General features: G+C 40.3%; 2 protein-coding genes and 1 long non-coding RNA gene across 3 annotated transcripts in view; 1 reads left to right on the top strand and 2 right to left on the bottom strand.

Moving 5' to 3' along the window:
* Su(fu) (suppressor of fused domain protein) overlaps window positions 1–6,888 on the bottom strand; it is a 90,673-nt gene extending 83,785 nt beyond the window's left edge. The window contains 8 exon segments of the mRNA XM_074107841.1: window positions 1,224–1,309; window positions 2,444–2,586; window positions 2,984–3,054; window positions 3,056–3,114; window positions 3,116–3,161; window positions 4,529–4,621; window positions 5,963–6,065; window positions 6,614–6,888. Coding sequence (XP_073963942.1) covers window positions 1,224–1,309; window positions 2,444–2,586; window positions 2,984–3,054; window positions 3,056–3,114; window positions 3,116–3,161; window positions 4,529–4,621; window positions 5,963–6,065; window positions 6,614–6,758 — 746 coding nt within the window. The 5' untranslated portion in view covers window positions 6,759–6,888.
* A 274-nt stretch (window positions 6,889–7,162) lies between these two features.
* Window positions 7,163–17,501, top strand: LOC141442788 (transmembrane emp24 domain-containing protein 5-like). The gene is made up of 6 exons (XM_074107907.1): window positions 7,163–7,485; window positions 9,695–9,871; window positions 11,767–11,842; window positions 14,418–14,571; window positions 15,364–15,421; window positions 17,214–17,501. Exons 1-6 carry the CDS (start codon window positions 7,345–7,347, stop codon window positions 17,292–17,294), a joined length of 687 nt encoding a protein of 228 aa, XP_073964008.1. The 5' UTR covers window positions 7,163–7,344; the 3' UTR covers window positions 17,295–17,501.
* Window positions 17,502–19,008: 1,507 nt separating this feature from the next.
* On the bottom strand, window positions 19,009–19,819 carry LOC141442812 (uncharacterized). The gene is made up of 2 exons (XR_012452969.1): window positions 19,736–19,819; window positions 19,009–19,650 (listed from the first exon to the last, which is right to left on the bottom strand). It is a non-coding gene; the product is annotated as an uncharacterized lncRNA (long non-coding RNA).
* Between the last annotated feature and the right edge of the window lie 3,539 nt (window positions 19,820–23,358).

The raw sequence follows: 23,358 nt of genomic DNA, 5'->3' as shown, positions 1-23,358 counted from the left end.
GTGTATAATCTGTTGTAGCATAGCTAGCGTAGACGGTCGAAATTTTGACATTTTAAAAATCGATTAATGCGCGGATGAATAAGCGATTTTTATTTAGTTTCCTTAAAATTAAAAAATAGTTAGTGCTTTTATAATAATAGGAAAAAATACTTTGATCTTTTCAATTAATAAATTAATCGATTTACTAAACAGATAAATTATTTTGCAATAGGTTCTAGGTTTTCACATCATTGAATGTCTGTGGTCGTATAAATGGCGTCTTTGTTTACACTTTTCATAAATTGGATCGAAATACAATATAGCTGTGTGTGTAATAATTCATTTCAACTCTCGTAACACTACCTATTTTATAAATACAATTAGTGAGTAGGTAACAGCCTGTCTGGCCCTTTCCAAATGAGGCGTTCTGCGCTCGAGTACTCTCGTGCTTCAATTTCTATTGCGTCCAGATACAGTGTTTTACGCGCGTTTCTCCGACAGGAGGGATTCCCTGTGTTAACCGACATACTCTTCTTCGATAGCTCGAATTATGACATACAGTTTCAGGGGAAGGAGTCCAAGCATGCTATAACACGATAAGGGACATTTACCTGATTGATGGAACCCGCGTGGTCTTGATGATGCCGCCGGAGTGGAGCGCCGCCGTGGCCCGGGCCGAGTTCTTGACGATGTTTGGGCTTGTTTTGTAATTGTTGTGTATCACTAACCACACATCACAATCTTAACTAAATAGTTATAAATGTTTTTTAACGAGAGAGTGACCGTTGAACACACGCCGTCCGACCGATCCGCCGCAAGAAATTCCCTTTTTACTCACGGCGCCACAGTCGCCTTGTGAAGCGCGGGAGGCAAATGTTGCCAACTTCAAGGCCCTCCAATTATCCCCTATTGAGGTAATAACATGCTTGGACACCCTGCCAGTTACAAAGCATGGACTCCATGTCTTCACCAAACAACACGTCCACTCGCCACGGATTCACAGCAATGGCGAGCGAATAACACGCGAGTAAAACGAGCGAGTCGAGAGTCTCGCTCGTTGAACGCATTTCGCATGCGACGACCAGATGGCCTAGTGGTTAGAGAACCTGACTACGAAGCTTGAGGTCCCGGGTTCGATTCCCGTGTCGGAGCAGATATTTGTATGAAAAATACGATACGACCCCTGATACACATGCTTGCTTACCCCAATTTAAGAAACCCTGAGATAGACAGACATATTTCACCTGGGGTCTTCCTGCAGCATCTTGAGGACATCGAAGCCCGAGCTGCGCTGTGCCGCGCGCAGCTCCCGGCTCGTGCACCCGACCAGCTGTGAGGCGAACACAAAAAATAATACACTTGACTATTTGATTTTGTGCTTTATTGAAAAATATATACAGTTTGTACATATAACAGTGTGTAAAAATTCATCGGTCAGTACCTATAGGAAAGTTTGAAACTATAAGACATACGAAGATCTGTTCTAAGGAACCAAGTCATCGATTTTTGTAACAAGAAAAACTGCATTTATACATTTAAAAAAAACTTGTACTCAGCTCGGGAATCGAACACGGATCGAAAATACAAACTGAGACATGGAGCAATCATAATTTGATTGCTTAGTAGCGACATCTCTTGTCTGGGTGAGCGGTTGGTTCCGAAAGAGTGTGACGTCTCTCGATGAGAGCGGAACATAGATGTCGCTAGTGCTGCTGCATAAGTAGCGTAGTAGAAATAAGCAACCTGAGATATGAATGCATAGGAAAAAATCGTGTCTAGATTCCTGTCCAGCGGTGGTGTAGGGGTTATAGCACGCAGCACGGATTGCTGAGGACCTGGGTTCGATTCCCAACGCTGGTCTCTTTTTCTGTTTTTTCTGTGTTTGTATTTTCGATATGGTTTCACGGGATACCCGTAAAAGTAACAAAATTTGGAGTTGAAATAAAAAATACAAAAAGACTCCAAAAAAAACCAATCGAACACGGATGTTTTGAAAAATAAAACTTACATTATTAAAGAATATGAAATACAATGCATTTTATTCATTCTAGCTATCATGTTTCATAGTAACATTTATTGTCTATGAATAACCTACAAATCGACATCCAAATAGAAATAATGTAAGCTTTATTTTTCATAACGACCGGGTTCGATTCCCACTCTGAGTAAAAGTTTTTTTATGTAGGAATACAGCTTTTCCTATTACTAAAATCGATGGCATGGTTCCTAAGAACAGATCTTCGTATGTCTTATAGTTTCAGACTTTCCCATTCTGACCGATCTGAATGTTACACCCTGTATTTGGTACATACATATCTTAAGTCGATCGATAAGTGATTTAGTCAGTTCTTCGTTCGTACTTTCCCTGGTTGGGTGTCAGTCTGTCGGTAGGTAGGTCGGTTGGTGGATTGGATCAGTGTGCTGTTAGTCAGTCAGTCGGTGGTAATGAACAAGCGACATTAACCTGTAGGAAGGAGACGCGGCCGTGCGGCGTGGAGACGCGCGGCAGACGCGCGTCGTCCGCGACCAGCAGGTGCCGCACGCGCGTCGCGGACGCGTCCAGCGGCGCGTGCCACGACACGTGGTCGCCCGCGCAGAACTTGTTGCCTGACGAATGTTTAAAAAAAACTTTTTCACTTCTCATGCTCTTAAAATGTTACTTTAATCTGTATATCGGGACTAAACTAGGAAACATGCAGTCTGAGTGGCGTAGCTAGCATGGGTGGCATCCGGGGCGGATATTGTGTGCCACCTCAAAACTCGAATGAAAAAAAACTTACTATGCAAGTAGGCACCTATTAAAAGTAGTTTCTAAATGTTACATATTAATATATTATTAGTGGCGGTTATGCAATCTGCCACAGTTTTAGCAATTTTTATAGGTAGCACTACTGATTTTCACGGTCGGATGTCACCTCTAAGCGGGTGTCACCCGGGGCGGACCGCCCCCGCCGCCCCCCCTAGCCACTGAGTCTGTACATAGATGCCGATGGATGTCACTGACCGGTGGCGAAGATGTACCGCGCGAGTGCCTGCAGCAGCGCCGCAGGCCACAGCGGCGGCGCGCCCCCCCCCGGCCGCCAGCCGCAGCGTCAGCTCCAGCCCGAAGCCCGACGCGCCCCCCGCCGCGCCCCCCGCGGTGGTGCACGCGCCCGTCGCCGTGCAGGTCCGACAGACCGAAGCTGCGACACGCAATATTTTTTATTTATTTAGCTTGTAGAGCAGTGGTTTCGAACCAAGGGGTAATTACCCCCGCGGGGTAAATCAGCTGTTTCTCCGGGGTATTAAAGAACCTAATTAAATAAATACCTAGCTGAATAGTAAAAATAAAAAAAACCGGCCAAGAGCGTGTCGGACACGCCCAAGATAGGGTTCCGTAGCCATTACGAAAAAATCAAGTATATTATGTGCGTTTAAACACAATTAAACACTTACTACAGTCTTTAATCTATTACCAGAAAAATGAGCGTATCTCACGGCACTTACGTCCTTTTGTTGAGAAGCGCAGTTTTTCGGCAATAACTCAAAAACGGTATATCCGATCATGAAACCAATTTTTTTTTATCGACTGGATGGCAAACAAGCAAGTGGGTCTCCTGATGGTAAGAGAGCACCAGTAATTTTCGTTGAAAGTATTTATTAAGCGTTACATTTCCATATCTTTTGGACAAACGGTTTACAAGATAGAGAAGGGGGGGAGGGGGCACAATTTTAATTTGTGACCAGCAGTTGAAAAATATTTGCATTGATAAAAAATTTCTTATAAGTATCTCGTTGCCATGGTTACGTCCCCTGGACAATTGTTAAAAACCATGAGTTCCTGCTTTCTGGGGTAGCAGCATATATTATAGCAGTTTTTTAAGAAATTCTATCACTGTTGTCGCTTGGATAATGGAATAGAATAACAAACAAGCAAAGTTGATTGATCATTTATAACCAGTAAATATGATATTAAGGTAAACAATTAGCCTTATCGTTTCAAGGCGATCTCTTCCACACAATCTATCTTACTTGTTTTGAATAGGTATTGAACTAAATGTAAACAAACTTCAGCTGCCAGATTTGGTACATTCAAGGATTTTAAACATTTTACTTATCACGTTTTTTACCGACACTAATCTGTCCGCGACATTTTTCAAACAATTGCAGATTTTTGTAAGTAGTCATGTTTTTTCTGTAATTTAATAGATGGTGTACATGAATACATGCCATCCTACGTAAGTTCACCTATTAAACCGTGAGAATATTTGTTGGAAAGTACATTGTTTTGGTAACGCAGAACAATTTGGTAACGCAGGAGACGGCCAAAGTGTCGGTAAAATAGTTGATTGGCCCATCTATCATTGTAACACAAACTAGACTAGTGTATTTCAGTAAAGAAATGTAAATGTTTAGATAGTTTAATGGGGGAATTTCAATATTTAAGACACCAATTGACGTTGTTTTGTTTACATTTAGTTAAATTAATATCCAAACCAACTATAGGTTAGGTAAGATTAGTCAGGTATGTGACATATTGCCCTATCCAGTGTCCAAGTACTCGTATTACCTGACGTAGTGCCAGTGCGGGGGCACCTGCTCCTCGGGTACTCCTGGGTTCCAGTACATGCTGATGTAGTCCAGGGGATCCTCGCCCCCCAGCCTGCGACATACACGGCTAAGTTAAAAGCGTGAACATTTTTTCAATTCAATTCAATTAAAAAATCTTTATTGCCACAGAAAAAAAAAAAACGAAAATACAAACTGAAACATAAATGCACAGAAAAACCAGAAAAAGAGACCAGCGCTGGGAATCTAACCCAGGTCCTCGGCATTCCGTGCTGCGTGCTATACCGCTACACCACCACTGGACAGGAGTACAGACACAAATTTTTTCCTATGCACCACATATCTCAGCTTGTTACGAGTAGCTAGTGTCGCTGCTTAAGTGACTAAATAAGAAACCAAATACAGTAAAAGTTACTTAATATGATCCACGTTTAATAATTTTATTTGTTTGTTTGTTTATACTCTTTATTTCACAAAAAAGAAATACAAATCCTATTTTGTTAAATGTCCAGGTACTGTAAACCATATAACAGTGGCGGCCCAGGGCCTAAATATGTCGTGGGCAAGATAAATTTTGCGAGGCCCTATGACGGCGCACCACACGGATGACGGATTTTTAAATGAACACTTAAAAACGAGAAACTTTCGAGGCGCGAGGCCCCTGAACCACCGTTTGCAGCGCATTACGAGAATAGAGTAATAAAATAACATGTCCATGTTAAAAATACTAATCACCATCAAGTAACAATCACATGTGATGTGGTGTGGTATGGTGTGGTGTGGTATGGTGTGGTGTGGTATGGTGTGGTGTGGTATGGTGTGGTATGGTTTGGTATGGTGTGGGGTGGTGTGGCCTGGTACGGTGTGGTGTGGTGTGGTGCGGTGTGGTGTGGTAAGTTGTAGTATGGCGTGGTATGGTGTGGTATGGTGTGGTCTGGTACGGAGTGGTGTGGTATGGTGTAGTGTGGTTTGTTGTGGTATGGTGTGGTGTGGTATGTTGAGGTATGGTGTGGTATGGTATGGTGTGGTCTGGTACGGTGTGGTGTGGTATGGTGTGGTCTGGTACGGTGTGGTGTGGTATGGTGTGGTGTGATATGGTGTGTGGTTGCAATTTGTAATTATTATTATTTTTTTATTATTATTATTAAACACTAGCAGCTCTTAGAGCTGATGCGTGTACATCACTGCACTTGAGTTTTTAGTCATTCTTTTTTATTAGTTTTATTTCACGGAAATTAGTTAATTTAAGATAGTTTAAGGGTAAAGTTTTACATTTTCATAGCACACGGGTAATGGCAGCTAAAACACTTCAGAGCCCCACTCGATTAGTTAGAAAGATCCCTAAATTTTTTTACACGTACTACGGCACAGTTACACATATCAACATGTAGTATCATGTTCAGTTCAGTGCACCCTGTGTATCCCCGGTACGTACCAATACTTGAGCCTGGTGGTGACCTGCAGCGGGTTGGGCTGGTGGGGGTACAGCGCGGCGCAGGCGTCGTACAGCGCCTTCAGCCCCGCCGGCACTACTCTGTCTGCATTCACATTACATATCTAAATTAGAAATGATCTGTTCTAAGAGTACACTAGTTTGTAATATTTACGCCAATCATATTTAGGCAACAACTGAAAAATACTTCCATATATTTAGACCCTAGCAACTGTTTTTGAGTAAAAACGGTTAATCAAGTGTCACCCGCACCATGCTAGAATGGAAGCACTGTAGGAAGTATTGGTACTTCTCCGTTGATAAATAAATTGAAATAAAACGTAAAACATTCTGTAAGTAGGCTGCAAAGGGCTTCTTTACATATCACTATTTGTACTACCAGTGCTTTCAGAAAGACCACCATTGCCACAAAGAATGTGCCACAAGCAACTTGGCAGAAATATTTTTTTTTTCAAAACAAAATATAGTTACCCTTAACTATGAAAGCTAGCAAAACGAAGTAAATACAGATAGGTATATAAGCAAGAAATAAAAATGATGTGGGTTAAATTTCTCTAGAATTTACAAGTTAATTAAGAACCTGACTAAAAACATCTTAAAATATGAGATATATAATAAGTATTACTAAATTACCTGCTTGGTTGGAGCTAGCATTCTGCTCGCTAGTGTCCTGGGTCCCAGAGGACTCTCCTGCAGTTCCATGCGCAAGCGCAACGAAACTTAATGCGCTATTCTTCACTACTCCGTCGCCTGGCGGGCCCGGACCGCTGGCCGCCATAGCTGTAATAAATATTAAACCTAATTAAACACTAACAATAAAGTTTTGAGAACGCAAAACCGTAATAAAATCAAATAAAACAAGTTTTTTTTGTCGACACTGTCGACAAGTCAAATAAAAGCTGTCATCAAGTGTCATCGTCTTTAGTGGCGTTCGGAAACGCTACTCGATTACGATGAAATTCTTCTTCAATATTATTTTATTGTTTTATTTTGAATATTTAATAAAAGTTATGAAACTAACATAAAAGGGACTATCAAATTAAATAACATTTTTAAGGAAATGAAGTGTTTTTCTTTGCTGAAAAATCGCTTAACGAAAGATATTAACGATTAACGCGGTTATTTTTTTAATCCACATGGAAAGCACTAGAAACGTCACTGTCAGTCAGGTCAGCTGTCAAATTATTTCAAAATATCAAAATCGTATCCCGCCCCTACATTTTTGTTGATAATTTAGTTGTTTCACTTCTTTTCCAAGCTATTTATAAATACGAAACACTTAAGCTGACTCTATAAATAACTTGCTATATTTAGCGTAACATTTGTTGTAGTTTTAGGGAGTGATTCGGACGGTAACCACAGAAATGCGTTATATATTTGTGACTTTTATATTTAGTGCCGTTTTTGCTTATGAACGGGACCTAACTTTTACTGTACAAGCCGGTAGAACAGATTGCTTGTACCAACATGTGAAACTGGATGAAATAATCTCTGTGGAATATCAGGTGAGGTATATTTATTTGCATAAATAGTCAAGTCTAACCTATACTTTGAATGATGCTATTTACTTGTGGTAAACCGATATTTTAAGCTAATTTTAAAGCTGTCGGCTCGTACAGTAAGAAGGACCTAAGGAACCACCATACAAGTACCAATGTTAAAAATTAGTGTATAACTGTGTAAAAAAAACAAGTTTCATATATGAATATTTATTTTAATTTCCGACCTTATTTCAATTCTGTTATTTGTTGTTGTGGCGGCCGTAGTAATACGCGTTATGTCTAATTTTCAAGTGTGTACCTATTACAGTTCAAAAGTTACAGACTGAAATTAAAAAAAATGGTCCCAAAAACACAAAAAAAACCTTTCAACTGATTCATCTCTATTGTTATTGTACAACTTATCTTGCTAGGTTTGAAGTTTTTTCAATGCCATTTCATTGTAATTATGAAACTATTAAACTAACCATTATAATTTTATAGTAATTTTCTGCTTATCTGACCAAGGTCAGATGAAATAAGTTACAGTAGTTTTATTTGTTCAATGCAAACTTTTATTGATATTCGCTTGTGTCTGATTTTGTGTTTTAGGGTCACAGGTTGACTTGAAACTTGTTATGGATATATAATTCTGTGATATACAAGTACTAAAACATCAGTAAGTAACTTTAAACTAAAAATAGAATCTGTAAATAACTAACTTACAAAAGCTCAAACGCCCCAGTCATTGTCATTTAAATGAAAATAAAAAGTTTATTTAGGACACAGACCAACAATAGATAAAACAATAGAGAAAATATGAAATAAAATAAGAACACAAAATAGTAAAAATACCTACCCATTTGCTTGTGCCTGAATGGTGCCAAATCCAACATCTCAAAATCGGCTGAACCAATGTGTATCAAACTTAGTTAAAAGACCCTCCACCAGGAAATTCCCTTTCACGCAAAAAAATCGGATCTAAATTGATCCATCTGTTTGAGGGTTATAAAAAAAAACATTTATTTTGGGCAACGTGGCCTGTACAATAAACACTTTACAAGTTATGTATGACATATAATTAATAAAAACTTTTGTTTACAAAAAAACTTTGAACACTAAAACCAACAGGCAAAAAGACACTGGTGTCAAACTTATAAAAATTATACATGTAGCCAATGCACTCATCAAATATGGTCGGCCTGGCAGGGTCGGCACATACCGAGCCAATATGGGAGAACAAGCCAAACTACAGAATGATGGGTAAAATTATATTGATTTAATACATCATGGTTATAAGTCTTATAACTATTTCACCTCTTCACTACAATCCTATACTCCATTTATTTTAACGTTTGAAACTTAATGGTAAAATTTGGACATGTTTTTAAATGAAACAAGGAAACTATTTAAAATTGTGTTAACTACTATGATAAAAACATAACAAATACAGCTAATAAATGTACATGTACATATTTTTAGTACATTTCTGTTCGAAATACCGAGAAAAGTGTGTTACAATTTGACCGTTAATTCAAACCGTAAATTAAACGGGTATAACTCACTATTTGTATTTCTATATTATATATTTACACATCTTGTATATTTTATTATGCTTAACATTTTTCTCCTTATCACCCATTTGATATTTATTGGTGCTGTATTCTTATCTTTATGATTGTAACAGTGTGTTTGTTGATAACATGATGTCACATTACTATGACCTTAGAGATTGATACTTGGATTAGGCATAGAAAGTTTTTGTTATAATTACATATGCGATTTCTCAAAAACAAATTTTTGGATTTAATCAGTCTGAAAGATGGAACTTGTCTAAAAAGCAGCTGGTCTAAGCAACACATCAGCAATTGGTCTAAAAAGCGTGTGGTCTAAGTAGCAAATCCGCGTGGACGCTTTGCATTTTGACAACACATCTTACACATGATGAGAGTTAAACCATCACCTCTGCGTGAGATTTGCTGAAAGGTAGATGACTTGTCCTATTTGTTGTTGGAATGTGCTCGGAACTCAGACTTGAGGAGAAGGGTACTTGGGGGTTTGGGCCCCATGCACAATGGCCAGGTCAATTGTTGGCTCTCAGAGATTCCGTATAAAATACGAAATCCTTAAAAAAATTACTTAATTTTTTCGTAGTGGCTACGGAACCCTATTCCGGGCGTGTCCGACACGCTCTTGGCCGGTTTTTTTATTATTTTTAATTTATTGGTGTCCCCAGGTGATAGACGCGACGCGCGGCGAGCTGGACATCTCGTTCCAGCTGGCGGACCCGGTGGGGCGCGTCCTCGTGGCCGACTACAAGAAGCCCGAGGCGAGCCACGAGCACGCCGCCGCGCTCGACGGCGACTACAGATTCTGCTTCGACAACACCTTCAGTACATTCAGCACCAAAACTGTGAGGAAACATTTGCGCGTACTTTAAAAAGTTCATTGATGTTCATACTCATCTGCATATTCATACTCATCTGCATATCCATACTCATCTGCATATCCATACTCATCTGCATATCCATACTCATCTGCATATCCATACTCATCTGCAATATCCATCATCATCATCATCCCAGCCTATCATACGTTCCCACGCTGGGCACAGGCCTCCTCTCAAACAAGAGGGCTTGGGCCATAGTTCCCATCCCACGCAGGCCCAGTGCGGATTGGGAACTTCACACACACCATTGAATTGCTTCGCAGGTTTCCTCACGATTGTTTTTTTTTTTCATCACCGCAAAGCTCGTGGTAAATTTCAAATGTATCTGCACATGAATTTCGAAAAAACTCAGAGGTGCGAGCCGGTGTTTGAACCCACGACCCTCAGCTTGATGCATATTAATACTCATCTGCATATCTGTAGTATCTGTAATCGTCTGCATATTCATACTCATCGCCATATTTGCAGGTGGTAGGACCTTGTGCAAGGTCCGCTCGGATTGCTACCACCATCTTGCGCGCTAATCCTGCCGTGAAAGCAGCCGCGTTGCACGTTGTGTTTTCGGCGTGGTGAGTAAGACAGCCGGTGAAATTACTGGCACTTGAGGTATCCCATCTTAGGCCTCTAGGTTGACAACGCATCTGCAATACCCCTGGTGTTGCAGATGTTTATGGGCGGTGGTGATCTCTCACCATCAGGAGACCCACTTGATTGTATGCCATCCAGTCGAATAATAAAAAATATTAAATACTCATCTGCATATCGATTTTCATCTTAATATTCATACTCATCTGTTTATACATACTCAATTCACATACTTACACTCAATACTTTAACAAATATTCTCAATACTCTTATACGGAGGTAGGCCACGAGCCCGTCGCCGTGCTGGAGAGCGACTAAGATTCAGCAGGGCTACTACGAAACTCGGAACGAAGTTCGTCTCGTACCGTCCCTCTCGCTCTCGTATTAAACTGTATGGGCGTCAGAGTGACGTCACACTCTTTCGGAACCAACGCTCACTAGATTCCTGTCCAGCGGTGATATAGGGGTTATAGCACGCAGCACGGATTGCCGAGGACCTGGGTTCGATTCCCAGCGCTGGTCTCTTTTTCTGGTTTTTCTGTGCATCCATGTCTCAGTTTGTATTTTCGATATGGTTTCACGGGATACCCGTAAAAGTAACAACATTTGGAGTTGAAATAAAAAATACAAAAAGACTCTAAAAAACCAATCATAATACTCATACATGTATTTACTAATACTTACACACATACTCAATACTTGCACACTATGACTGTCGCTTTGAGAATGAGGGCTATCGCGTATGAATTCGCCGCTAGAGGCGCTAGTGTAGCGTGAGGTCTCCGAAATGTCAAATCTCATAGTTTTGGGTGAGCTACGCGGGTTTATTTATAATTAGAATAATTTTGTGAATATTTTGCAATATCTGAAATTAATTATGGCAAATATGCGTTCCGGGGCAATGAATGTCTGTGTTTTGAGACAGTTTTGTCTTTCGGAAACCTTTGTCCTCCCTTTTTTCCGAACAAAACGGGGACTATGCAACACTGTGGTATGCTCGATATTTTTATGGTACGGTTTTAAGGTGTATTAAATATGATTTTAATCTAAACATTGTTTTCACGCCCGTAATAACAGACTTTGAAAGCCATACTTAAAAACCTCACGCAACAGTGCGCCATCTAGTGAGACAAAAAACGATAGCCCTCATTCGTTCCTAATGGGCCAAGTGTACGTTTCGTTTTGGATTTTGAGGAAGGTGGACATCTTCGGGTCCCAACTAAAGTTATCGCCCCTGAAAAGTATGAAAACTTGAATGTAGCTTTTTTTTCCAGGTATTTTTGGATCTCTTGACGCGCAACAAGGACTTGCCGGATGACGATTATGACAACGATAAGGAAATGGAGTTGGGTGAGTGAAACAGACTACAGTCGATCTATTCCTCCACCGCTGCGTTTGTGGTATGGCGCTGTCACTTATGTATGTATGTAAACACTTTATTGACGACCAGATGGCCTAGTGGTTAGAGAACCTGACTACGAAGCTTGAGGTCCCGGGTTCGATTCCCGTGTCGGGGCAGATATTTGTATGAAAAATACGAATGTTTGTTCTCGGGTCTTGGGTGTTTAATATGTCTCTATATCTATATAATTATATTTATCCGTTGCTTAGTACCCATAACACAAGCTTTGCTAAGCTTACTTTGGGACTAGGTCAATTGGTGTGAATTGTCCCGTGATATTTATTATTTTATTTATTTATTGTAAATAAAACGCAAAAGTTATATTTTAAAAAAACAACAATACAAAAAGATTGCAAAGGCGAACTTATCCCCAAAAGGGATCTTTCAAGCTAACCTAAACTGGAAAGGAAAACTTAAAAAATAGGCGAACAGTAATATGTACAGTGGGAGAAGGAAAACCTTCGTCAATTTTTAACCGACTTCAAAAAAGGAGGTTCTATGTTCCAATGTTTGTATTTTTTTTTTATGTATGTTCGCCGATTACTCAGTCAATTGTGGACCGATTTTCAAAATTCTTTTTTTATTCGAAAGGGTACTCTTCTGAGGTGGTCCCATTGTCACCAAGTCAAGATCTGATGATGGGATCCTAGGGGGCAAAACTCAAATTTTATAGGCCCGACTATGGCGATTTTGGCATTTTTAGCATTAAGATGAGCATTTACATTCAGAAAGTATCATTTGGTAAACTGGACCTGATGAAGAAGGCCGTAGATGACCAATGGAACTCGCTAAATCTAAGTAATGCTCGACCGTCTATAAACGATCATTATTAATATACCTTGATAAGCGACTAAGAAGGAGCTTTAAGTTAATGATTCTTTCGAACTGATCTGATGCTGAAGCCGGAAGGTAGGCAACGGAACTCTGTTATAAAACAACGTAACTAAGCCGTGTTTGGGCTTCATAGAATGGCTACTTTTTATCCCGAAAAATGCACAGTTCCCGAGGGACCAGCGCGCGATAACCGAATACCACGCCGGCGAAGCCGTGGGCAAAAGCTAGTCATCCTACACTTGTAACTAAGTTTGTAAATATGTACTTTATCAAATTCTGGAAGTCGATTTTAACCTACTAATAATGTATCGATTTTAAACTTGGCACTTATCCTTAGTTCTGGTGGAAATATGGTACAGCCTCCAACTGATGTTTCGGAGCACCCAAGGCGGTAAAAAATATCGGCACATGCACTCTGTTGTTAACGGATTAAAGTTCCATCCATCCATCCATCCATAGCAGCCCTTAGTCCGTCCGTCTTCGGACATAGGGCTCAGGATGACTTCGTCCACAGTCCCATTTCGTCACCATCTTAAATCGTCCACAGTGCCATGTCGTCAGCCTACAATTCCTAAATCGTCACCTTCTTAACTCGTCCACTTTATGGTATCGTCCATATCCCATTTTGTCTATATTCCTATTTCGACCACAGTGTCAACTCGTCCACTTTCTTTTATAGACCACAGTGCTACTTGGTCAGCAGTGCCAACACGTCCACGTTTAGCAGACGTTGTCTCACAGATATGGTCAATTTAAGCGTTTAAATAGCAAAATATCACGAGAATAATTTGCAAAAAAGCCCTTTTCAATAAACATTTATAGAGCATTTATATTAGTTTGGATAATGAACGATGCAATAATGTTGACGAGTTGGGCACTGTGGTCTAAATATGGAATGTTGACGTGTTGGTACTGTGGCCCACGTAAGAAAGCGGACAAGATAGGAATGTGACCATGTCGGATCGGAATGTTGGCGAATCAGAACAGTAGACTGTATGAGAATGAGGACGTTTTAAGAAGGTGACAAAATGGGACTGTGGACGAAGTCATCCTGAGCCGGACATAGGCCTCCTCTCCATTTCTCCACGCCTGGCGATCGACAGCCATATGTATCCATCCTCCACCCGCCTGTCGGCAGATATCGTCCTTCCACCTCATTGGTGGTCTCCCTCTACTGCGAGTGTTTCCACGAGGTCTCCACTCCAGTGCTCGCCTCGCCCAACGATCGTGGTTCATCCTGGCAATGTGCCCTGCCCATCTCCACTTATTCCTCTCGATCTCTTCCACCACGTCTCGAACTTTTGTGACTCGTCTGATCCACTCATTCCTTTTCCGTTTTTTTTTTGATTAAAGTTCATGTTTGATGGCGACTGTACCATCGAGCTGATCTGATGATGAAGCCTAAAGCTAGGCACTCGAACTCCAAGACAAGAATACCGGTGCCTAGCAGTGTTGTGGGTTGTTGGAATTCCAAAAATGGGATCCAGCGTGACGGATCAGTGTGGCATGACCATTTGGTTTAACATTAAGACGTGTTCTTCGTTTTTTAACCTATTTGATTAAGTTATTAACTTACAACACTTGAGAACAAACATTCTTATTTTTCATACTTATTTCTGCCCCGATCGATGATCAATCCTAATAGATATAATCTTACCTGAGACTTCAAGCTTCCCTTTTTTTGTACAGGCAACTCAGCAGAAACCTATATGATGAAAGTGCGGGACATTGCGGAGTCGGTGTCTCGCGTGAGGGACAACGTCGGCGCCGCGCGCAGGCTCCAGGAACTGGTGTCGGCGCACGAGGCGCGCGACAGGAACGTGGCCGAGGAGACCTGCGCCAGGTACCAGGGGGGGTGCGACAGTGGACGCTGGGACACTGGGACAGAAGGGGGAGGGACACTGGGACAAAAGGGAGTGGGTCACTGGGCAGGGCATGGGGGTTGGGATAGAAGGGAGTGGGACACTGGGCAAGGGGGTTGGGACAGAAGGGAGTGGGATACTGGACAAGGGGGGTTGGGACAGCGGGGGACTGAGACAATGGGACAGAAGGGAGTGGGACACTGGGCAAGGGGGTTGGGATAGCGGGGACTGAGACAATGGGATAGAAGGGAGTGGGACACTGGGCAAGGGGGTTGGGACAGAAGGGAGTGGTATACTGGACAAGGAGGGTTGGTACAGTGGAGACTGGAACACTGGGACAGAAGGGGTTGGGACAGTGGAGACTGGAATACTGGGATAGAAGGGGGTGGGACACTGGGCAAGGGGTTGGGACAGATGGGAGTGGGATACTGGACAAGGGGTGTTGGGACAGTGGAGACTGGAACAATGGAACAGAAGGGGATGGGACACTGGCCAAAGGGGGTTCGGACAGTGGGGGCTTGGACACTGGGATAGAAGGGAGTGGGACACTGGGCAAGGGGGTTGGGACAGTGGGGGCTGGAACACTGGGACAAAAGGGGGTGTAACATGGTGTGATGTCGACGTATTAAACGCCTTAGACTCAAGAACAAACATTCATTATTTCTCTTACAAAATATATGCCCCAACCGGGGAGCGAACTATAAATATGGCTGTGTACTCAGGTACTCCAACCACTTGGCTATCTCTGTTATTGACTGGTGTTCCTCTTCCAGGGTGATGACGTGGTCCATGTGGCAGATAGTCTTCATGATTGGAGTGGGGGTCACTCAGGTGGGTACAGTCAAGCCAGCAACGTCTATTTGTCCTCTCCTACTGCACGTGGTATCACAAATAATAATAAAAAAAAACATCATCCCAGCCTGTATACGTCTTACTGCTGGGCACAGGACTCCTCTCGGAATGAGAGGGCTTGGGCCGTAGTTCCCACGCGGGCCCAGTGCGGATTGGGAACTACACACGCACCATTGAATTACTTCGCAGGTTGTGCAGGTTTCGTCGCGATGTTTTCCTTCACCGTAAAGCTCGTGGTGAATTTTAATTGTATTTTCGTACATGGATTTCGAAAATTGAACCCGCGATCCTCTGTGTCAAACCACTAGGCCACCACGGTCACGGCTTGAAAAAAAATGTTGAAAACAAAACAACACATGTCGAAACATGTCGACAAAAGTATGGTACGGCCGTGCCATTGTTTTTGTTTTTGCTCGACTTGGCGGGGGCACTGCTGTGGCCCCCGACACAAGGTGTTAGTTAAATAATTGAAAAACTAAAAGTATGTTCAGAATCGAGAGAACACATACATATCTATCACTAACATGTTTTATTGAATCAGGCGCTACTTTGCGGATTAGTTCATTGATATATGAACTAAAACATTCCGCCTCCACACTGTGGTGGTGGTGATAGATGTGTTTGTGTGATTTGTGTGTGTTCTTACGGTGTGGAGGTGGAGGAACTGCACGAACACACATCTGTTGCATAGACGTAGCTATCATAAGGATCCGCATTAGCGATCCCTTCAAATAGCGAACCTACTGTGTTAAATACTTGTGATGTATTGATACCATTTAATAATATTGTAAATCTGTTTAAAAAAATATACCTTGTCGAGTTTCTTGCCGGATTCTTCTCAACATAGGTTTTTCCGAACAGGTGGTAGAGTTTTTTGACCTTCATTAGTGCTTGTTATAGCCTAAATTGAATAAAGATACTTTGACTTTGAAGGCCGCGGGTGAGCAATGTACCTTATTGTTTATAGTTAAATTATCACTGATATAATAACTCGTTCATACCTGCTTGCCGTAGATAGATAGATAGATAGAAACTTTAATCGTCATAACAAAATAACATGGCTCTATACACGTTTTTGATAAAAACAAAGGAATAAACATTAACCAGGTTAACAATCATACAGAAAACGCACACATTGTAATACAGGGAGCCATGTTATGTAATGAAGATAAGGCGCTGACTCAGCATAATGCCGCGGCAAACAAGCCGTAGCGCTGGTATTCTGCCAGTACCTGTGTGAGTTTGAATGTCGGCAACCGTGGTATCTATCAGTGGTGCCACATTACATGCCATTAAGGATAAAAACGCTTAAACGTGCGATGTAGTGTTAAAATAAAATGTGCTAATATATATAAGTGGGTGATAAGTGAATAACAGATATAGTAGGTACTAATTACAAAATACATACGATGGATATAAAGGATAAGCGTTAAGTTATTAATTCAAATAAATAAAAATAAAAAATAAATAAAAGTAAAATTATAATATGAGACAAAATTAATGAGAGGAAATAAAATGAAATGAGAGGGAGTTCAGAAACAGTTTAAGACAGTAGTTTTTGAATTGTCAGCAAATGAGATTTCAGTTTAATACGAAAGTTGGATTTTGATCGGATGTTACGGAACGGTGGGGAATATTGTTCCAACACTTAAAGTCTATAGTAGTCTGTTTCCGAACACAATAAAATAATAACCGATAATTACCGGATAACTATGAACTATTATAATTATCTTTATAATTATTTCTAACCAATTTTTTGTATCTTTTTCAGGTGATATTCGTGCGGAGTCTGTTTGAAGAGAGAAATAGTAGATCGTTTAGAAAATACATGCAGAGTTTCGTTTCTCAATGACATTGTAAAGTTATAAATTAGAATAAAAGTCAGGGTAGCAATATGGCGGCTTAGCGTGCGCTTCTATTGAAGCGGGGCTAAAGCTGGGTCCACATTTGTATCATTTTGCCGATCATGACCACGCGTATCGTATCTAGCTCGCGTATCCTAAGTATGGACGCTCACTTTGGGCACACCGTATCACTAGCATCGTCGCGTGAAAAAATACGTCCATACTAACGTAGCGTAGCACCGTATCGTATCATAACGCCGTATACGCGACGGAGATCGATACGATAAAATTGTATAACAAAAACTGGCCAAGAGCGTGTCGGTCACGCCCAAAATAGGGTTCCGTAGCAATTACGAAAAAATTAAGTAATATTTTTCTAAGGATTTTCGTATTTTATACGGAATCTTCCAAGTTTAGGTATATTTTATTAGGCTGCTATTTACTCTTAAACTATCTACTAATAATTATCAAGCGAACTTAGCCGTTATGGTTTTCCTTGTAAGTTTGATATATTTACAACCATTATGATTTTTTTTTTAATTTCCTCCTACCGGTTTAGATTTTAAAGGGGGGGGGGGTGGCGCCCTATTTTAATGAAAATTTGCACTTTAAAGTTGAATATTTCGCAAAGAAATCACTGAATCGAAAAGTCGTCTTAAAAAAAACCCTAATGTTTTAAAAGACCTAGTCAACGATACCCACTATAGGCTGGATGAGAAAAAAAAATCACCCCCACTTTACGTCTATGGAGGTACCTACCCTAGCTAAAAATTGTTTTTTAAATTTTCTATTGTACTATTTTGTCGCCATAGTTGGTATATATATATCCGTGCAAAATTACAGTTTTTTAGCATTGATAGTCCCTGAGCAAAGCCGCGGGCGGACAGACAGACAGACAGACATACAGACAGACATGACGAAACTATAAGGGTTCCGTTTTTGCCATTTTGGCTCCGGAACCCTAAAAATTGAACCGACTACAAAAAACCATGAAAATAATTTTCTACCTCTCTGAAGTCGGTGCCTCAGCACGAGCCAGCAGGAGTGGACCTATAGTCATTTACCTCACCTACGCACTTTATATTGGGCTCCAATCACTCCTGCTGGCTCGTGCTGAGGCACCGACTTCAGACTGGTAGAAAATTATTTTCATGGTTTTTGGTAGTCGGTTCAATTTAATGTTATAATATTTTTTTCACGCTTTTTAGTGTAAATAATCTAAGATACAATAGTTTAATGTCAACTGCTCGTCACCTTTTACGAAAGATTGCTTTTTCCGATGCAGAGACGTTCATTATTGAGGAGTCCTGGTGCTTCACCACCCGTTTTACCATATGCATTACGAGGAACATAAATTGCTTAGCAACTGTGTCAAAGTAATTAAAATTCAACCCGTGAAATACTTGTTATTGAGTAGTAACTCCGATGGTCAACTGTGGTCTTCATCATCAGTTCCACTTCACCAAATGATGATTTTCAAGAGCAAATGCACGAGATACTACTAAATATATCCAATTTACTATAGGTGTCCCTACAACATTTGAAGAGTTCCCTCGATTTCCTTAAGATCCAATCATCAGATCCTGATTTGGTGCTTATGGGACCTAATTGAAGACATTCCTAGACGAACGCAAAGTATTTTTTTCAAATTGGTTCATAAATGACGGAGTTCTGAGGTAACAAACATAAAAAAAAATACAACCGAATTGATAACCTCCTCCCTTTTTGAAGTCCGTTAAAAATGATACAAATTTCGACCCAGCTTAAGACGCGCAGAACTGACTAATCATTAGAGACCTAATTATATGCTATTGCATATTTGCATCATTATCATCATCATCTCAGCCGTAGGACGTCCAATGTTGGACATAGGCCTCCCCCATAGACCACCAGTTGCTTCGGTTGGAAGCTGCTATGCGGCACATTTGCATATTGCTGACTGTACTTTTTGTCGACCTTACTTGCATTGTCACCCAAACCGTTAACCGTTGAAGAGTTCCGTCCTGCGGAGACGATCCTGGCCGGACTACCACGTCACTACCAGATTATTGTATTCACAAGCAATTTACATAAGTATGCCAAATTTAAAGTCAATCTGACTACTGGAAGTTGGTCGAAATTAACTTGCAAGATTTGATAACAGACAGACAGACAACGGGACAGGTGAAAGTAAATAAAGGTGCGACCAAACCGCTGCTTAAAAATCGGTAACGGCACGGTATCGCAGTGACGCACCGTATGCGCACAGTTTTTATCGCATGCTCTCCACACCGCTGCTTAAAATACGGAATCGCAGTGACGTGCCGTAAACTTCAGGTCTTTTTTTTTAATGGCTTTCACTCTTGCAGCAAGGCTACTACGAAACTCGTAACTCGAAGTTCGTGTCGTGCGGTCCCTCTCGCTCTCGTATCAAACAGTGTAAGTGTCAGAGGGACCGCACGACACGAACTTCGAGTTTCGTGTTTCGGAGTAGCCCAGCTGTTTTTAGCAAGACTTATTTTGCCAATGTCGATGTTGCGACATTACGCACATGAGGAGAATGTTCGGTTTATGAAATTTTGATTTTGGGGAAGGAACAGATAGGAGACCCAAAACAAATAACATATGTTATGGACGGCACACGGACGAGTGTCATTTTTTTTTAACGGAAATGACAGACTGTTAAACATGCTAACATAAAAGGAAGTAGTGTAAAGGAAAAATGAAATATAGAAAACATGCTGTAATCAGGTCTTTACCGAACAAAAGTCGTGACGTTTACGGCACGTCACTGCGATTCCGTGCCGTTTGCGATACCGTGCCGTCACCATTTTTTAAGCAGCGGTTTGGTCGCACCTTAATAGCTTGTAAAACACATTCCTCGCAAATCTCTGGTGGAAACGGAGCCTTAATCTTCTTTCAAGTAAAATCTTTTGATTTAAATCTAAAATAGTGCTATTACTTTATTATGGACTAGCTTTTGCCCGCGGCTCCGCCCGCGCGGACTTCAGTTATCGCGCGCCGTTCCCTCGGGAACAGTGCATTTTTCCGGGATAAAAAGTAGCCTATATGACTCGCTGGCCCATAAACTATCTCTATGCCAAAAATCATGTCGATCCGTCGCTCCGTTTCAACGTGACAGACGGACAAACATACAAACACACACTGTCGCATTTATAATATTAGTATGGATTTTAAGGAACTGTTAGTATGATTCATGACATGAGTATACTGATTTTATTAAGAGCGTTTATACCTGCTGAGCTGGCAACGTTGCATTTTTATTACTTTTTCTCGATTATTCCATAAAAATTGAATGAAAATTAAAAATGTGGTCTGATAGAACTCTTCTTAATATATAAGTTAATGTGTCTACTCCTATAATTAGTCCTTAAAGACTTTTATATTCCTTAAAAACGAATGAATGTTTATGACCGATTTAAAAAAAATAGAAGTCTTTAACGAATAATTATTGGAGTAGACACATTAACTTAAATATTAAGAAGAGTTCTATCAGACCACATTATTAATTTTCATTCAATTTTTATGGAATAATCGAAAAAAACTAACAAAAATGCAACGTTGCCAGCTCAGCAGGTATAAACGCTCTTAATTGTATTCGTAAACTGAAAATCACATTATGGGAAGATATTTCACTGAAATTAGTCTTATATATTGGTCACAGGCTCACAGACTGCATGAATGGACTGCATTTCAACTGCAATATTATAACTGCAGACTTTTTCCATTACAGTTCTATTGCAGTTACGTTGCAGTTGGAATGGAGCCCGACTGTGACAGTCCTAACGCAAGATTTTGTGTTTTTTTTTTTTAGTGTGTTACTACTACTATGACATTTTTTTCTACAAACACAACAAAACTGTCAGAAATGTAAACTGTTTCACGCGCGGTATCATCTCATGTCTTCTTTTTTGCATAAATTAAGCTTTGTGCATCTTTATATATATAAGTTTGTGATAGAAAACCAAAAATGCACAATTTTGTTAAGAAATATGAAAAGTCAATGAATAAAGTACCTATCTTTATTATTAACAAGCTTTTATTTAACGGCACTTTGTATATGGTCACTAGTTTTAAATATGCTTTTGGTAAAAGAATCATTTTTAATACAAGCATTTTTTTTCTGACTGTACTTTTGTTGATTGTACTTGTATTGTCACCCAAACTACATTTGCGTAATGAGGGCTATCGCGTATGAGTTCGCCGCTAGAGGCGCTAGTGTAGCGTGAGGTCTCCGAAATGTCAAATCTCATAGCTTTTGGGTGAGCTACGCGGGTTTATTTATAATTAGAATAATTTTGTGAATATTTTGCATTACCTGAAATTATTTATGCGTTACGGGCAATGAATGTCTGTGTTTTGAGAAAGTTTTGTTTAACTTATATGTCATATATTTTTTCAGTTACAGCTGCCCTAATGTGGGCGCCCTATATTGTCTCTGGCGTTACCAAAAAATCGTACTTCCAAGATATTTCACGGTTTAATAGCTTAAACTTACGTAGGATGGCATGTATTCATGTACTTACACCATCTATTAAATTACAGAAAAAACATGACTACTTACAAAAATCTGCAATTGTTTGAAAAATGTCGCGGACAGACTAGTGTCGGTAAAAAAGTTGATTGGCCCAACTACGACTTGGACGGACACGGGCCGAGCTACTCTCGCTGCAAGGGGGGGAGGCGGAAAAAACACCATGAGAGCGGTTTGCATTACGTCCGATCCGAATGCGTGAAAATACGCTCCGAAGTAGACTTACAACTATCCATATGGTAGTTTACGCACCTAGATCCGATTTCGCCATTTCCATACAAGATAGAAGATTTAGACGACCAGATAGCCTAGTGGTTAGAGAACCTGACTACGAAGCTTGAGGTCCCGGGTTCGATTCCCGTGTCGGGGCAGGTAGGTATTTGTATGAAAAATACGAATGTTTGTTCTCGGGTCTTGGGTGTTTAATATGTATTTAAGTATGTATCTATATAATTATATTTAACCGTTGCTTAGTACCCATAACACAAGCTTTATTTATATTTATATTTATTTATACAAGGATTTTGTTACAAACTAAACTACAATGTTATGTATATGTAGTCAGTGGCAACGATTTTGTGTTGTTTTACGACGTGGTAGGTATGAATAATAAAAAGATATAATTTTCCTTAATTTGTTTATTTTAATTATATTTAAATGCTAAGGTTTACTATCAAATATCACAAAATATCAGAATGAGTATTGCTACTTATTTATTGAATACAATAATAGATTTACAGTATGAACCAATATGTAACTACGTGAAATGGTAGATTGTTTTAACATATAGGGGCTGTTTCACCACCCATTGATTAGTGTTAACTGGCGGTTAGGTGTGATGCCGTCTCTATTTGTTTTGTACGAATAGACGGAGACGGCATCACATTTAACCGTCGGTTAACGCTAATCAATGGATGGTGAAACAGCCCCTAAGTAGGAAAGTAGGATAATGTTTTTCCATCGTATTTTGTGGGAATACAACAGGAATACGGACTTTTCCGACAAAATACATCATCATCATCATCATCATCATCATCATCATCATCCCCGCCTATATACGTCCCACTGCAGGGCACAGGCCTCCCCTCAGAATGAAAATACAATGGAAATTATATTCAATGTACGTTTACTTACAAACCATGTTCTTACATAGATCGCGCAGTGAGCCGCGCCTACTTTGAGTCAAAAGAGAAAGAGAGAGAGAGAGGGACAAAACTAAAATCAACCTGTTCGCCATTCATATAAATTTAAGTAAAGGACTAAAAACAAAAAAGGAATACTAATTCTATTCTATTATGGCCAGTACAGACGGACTGCATTCCAACTGCAACGTAACCGCAGACTGCCCATACATTTTTCGTTGCAGTTCAATTGCAGTCGGTACAACTGCACTCTGACTGCAATTAGAAAGAAGAAAGAAAGAAAATACATTTATTCGGAACAGTGACAGAATAGTTACATAAGAAAGAGGAAAAAAAAAAAAAAAAAAAAAACTTACTGTTCACGAAACGGACCCACCTCAGCATAATGCCGGCTCA

The sequence above is a fragment of the Choristoneura fumiferana genome, chromosome 26 (assembly GCF_025370935.1).
Source record: "Choristoneura fumiferana chromosome 26, NRCan_CFum_1, whole genome shotgun sequence".
NCBI lineage: Eukaryota > Metazoa > Arthropoda > Insecta > Lepidoptera > Tortricidae > Choristoneura > Choristoneura fumiferana.
This window is presented reverse-complemented; position numbering and strand designations above follow the sequence as displayed.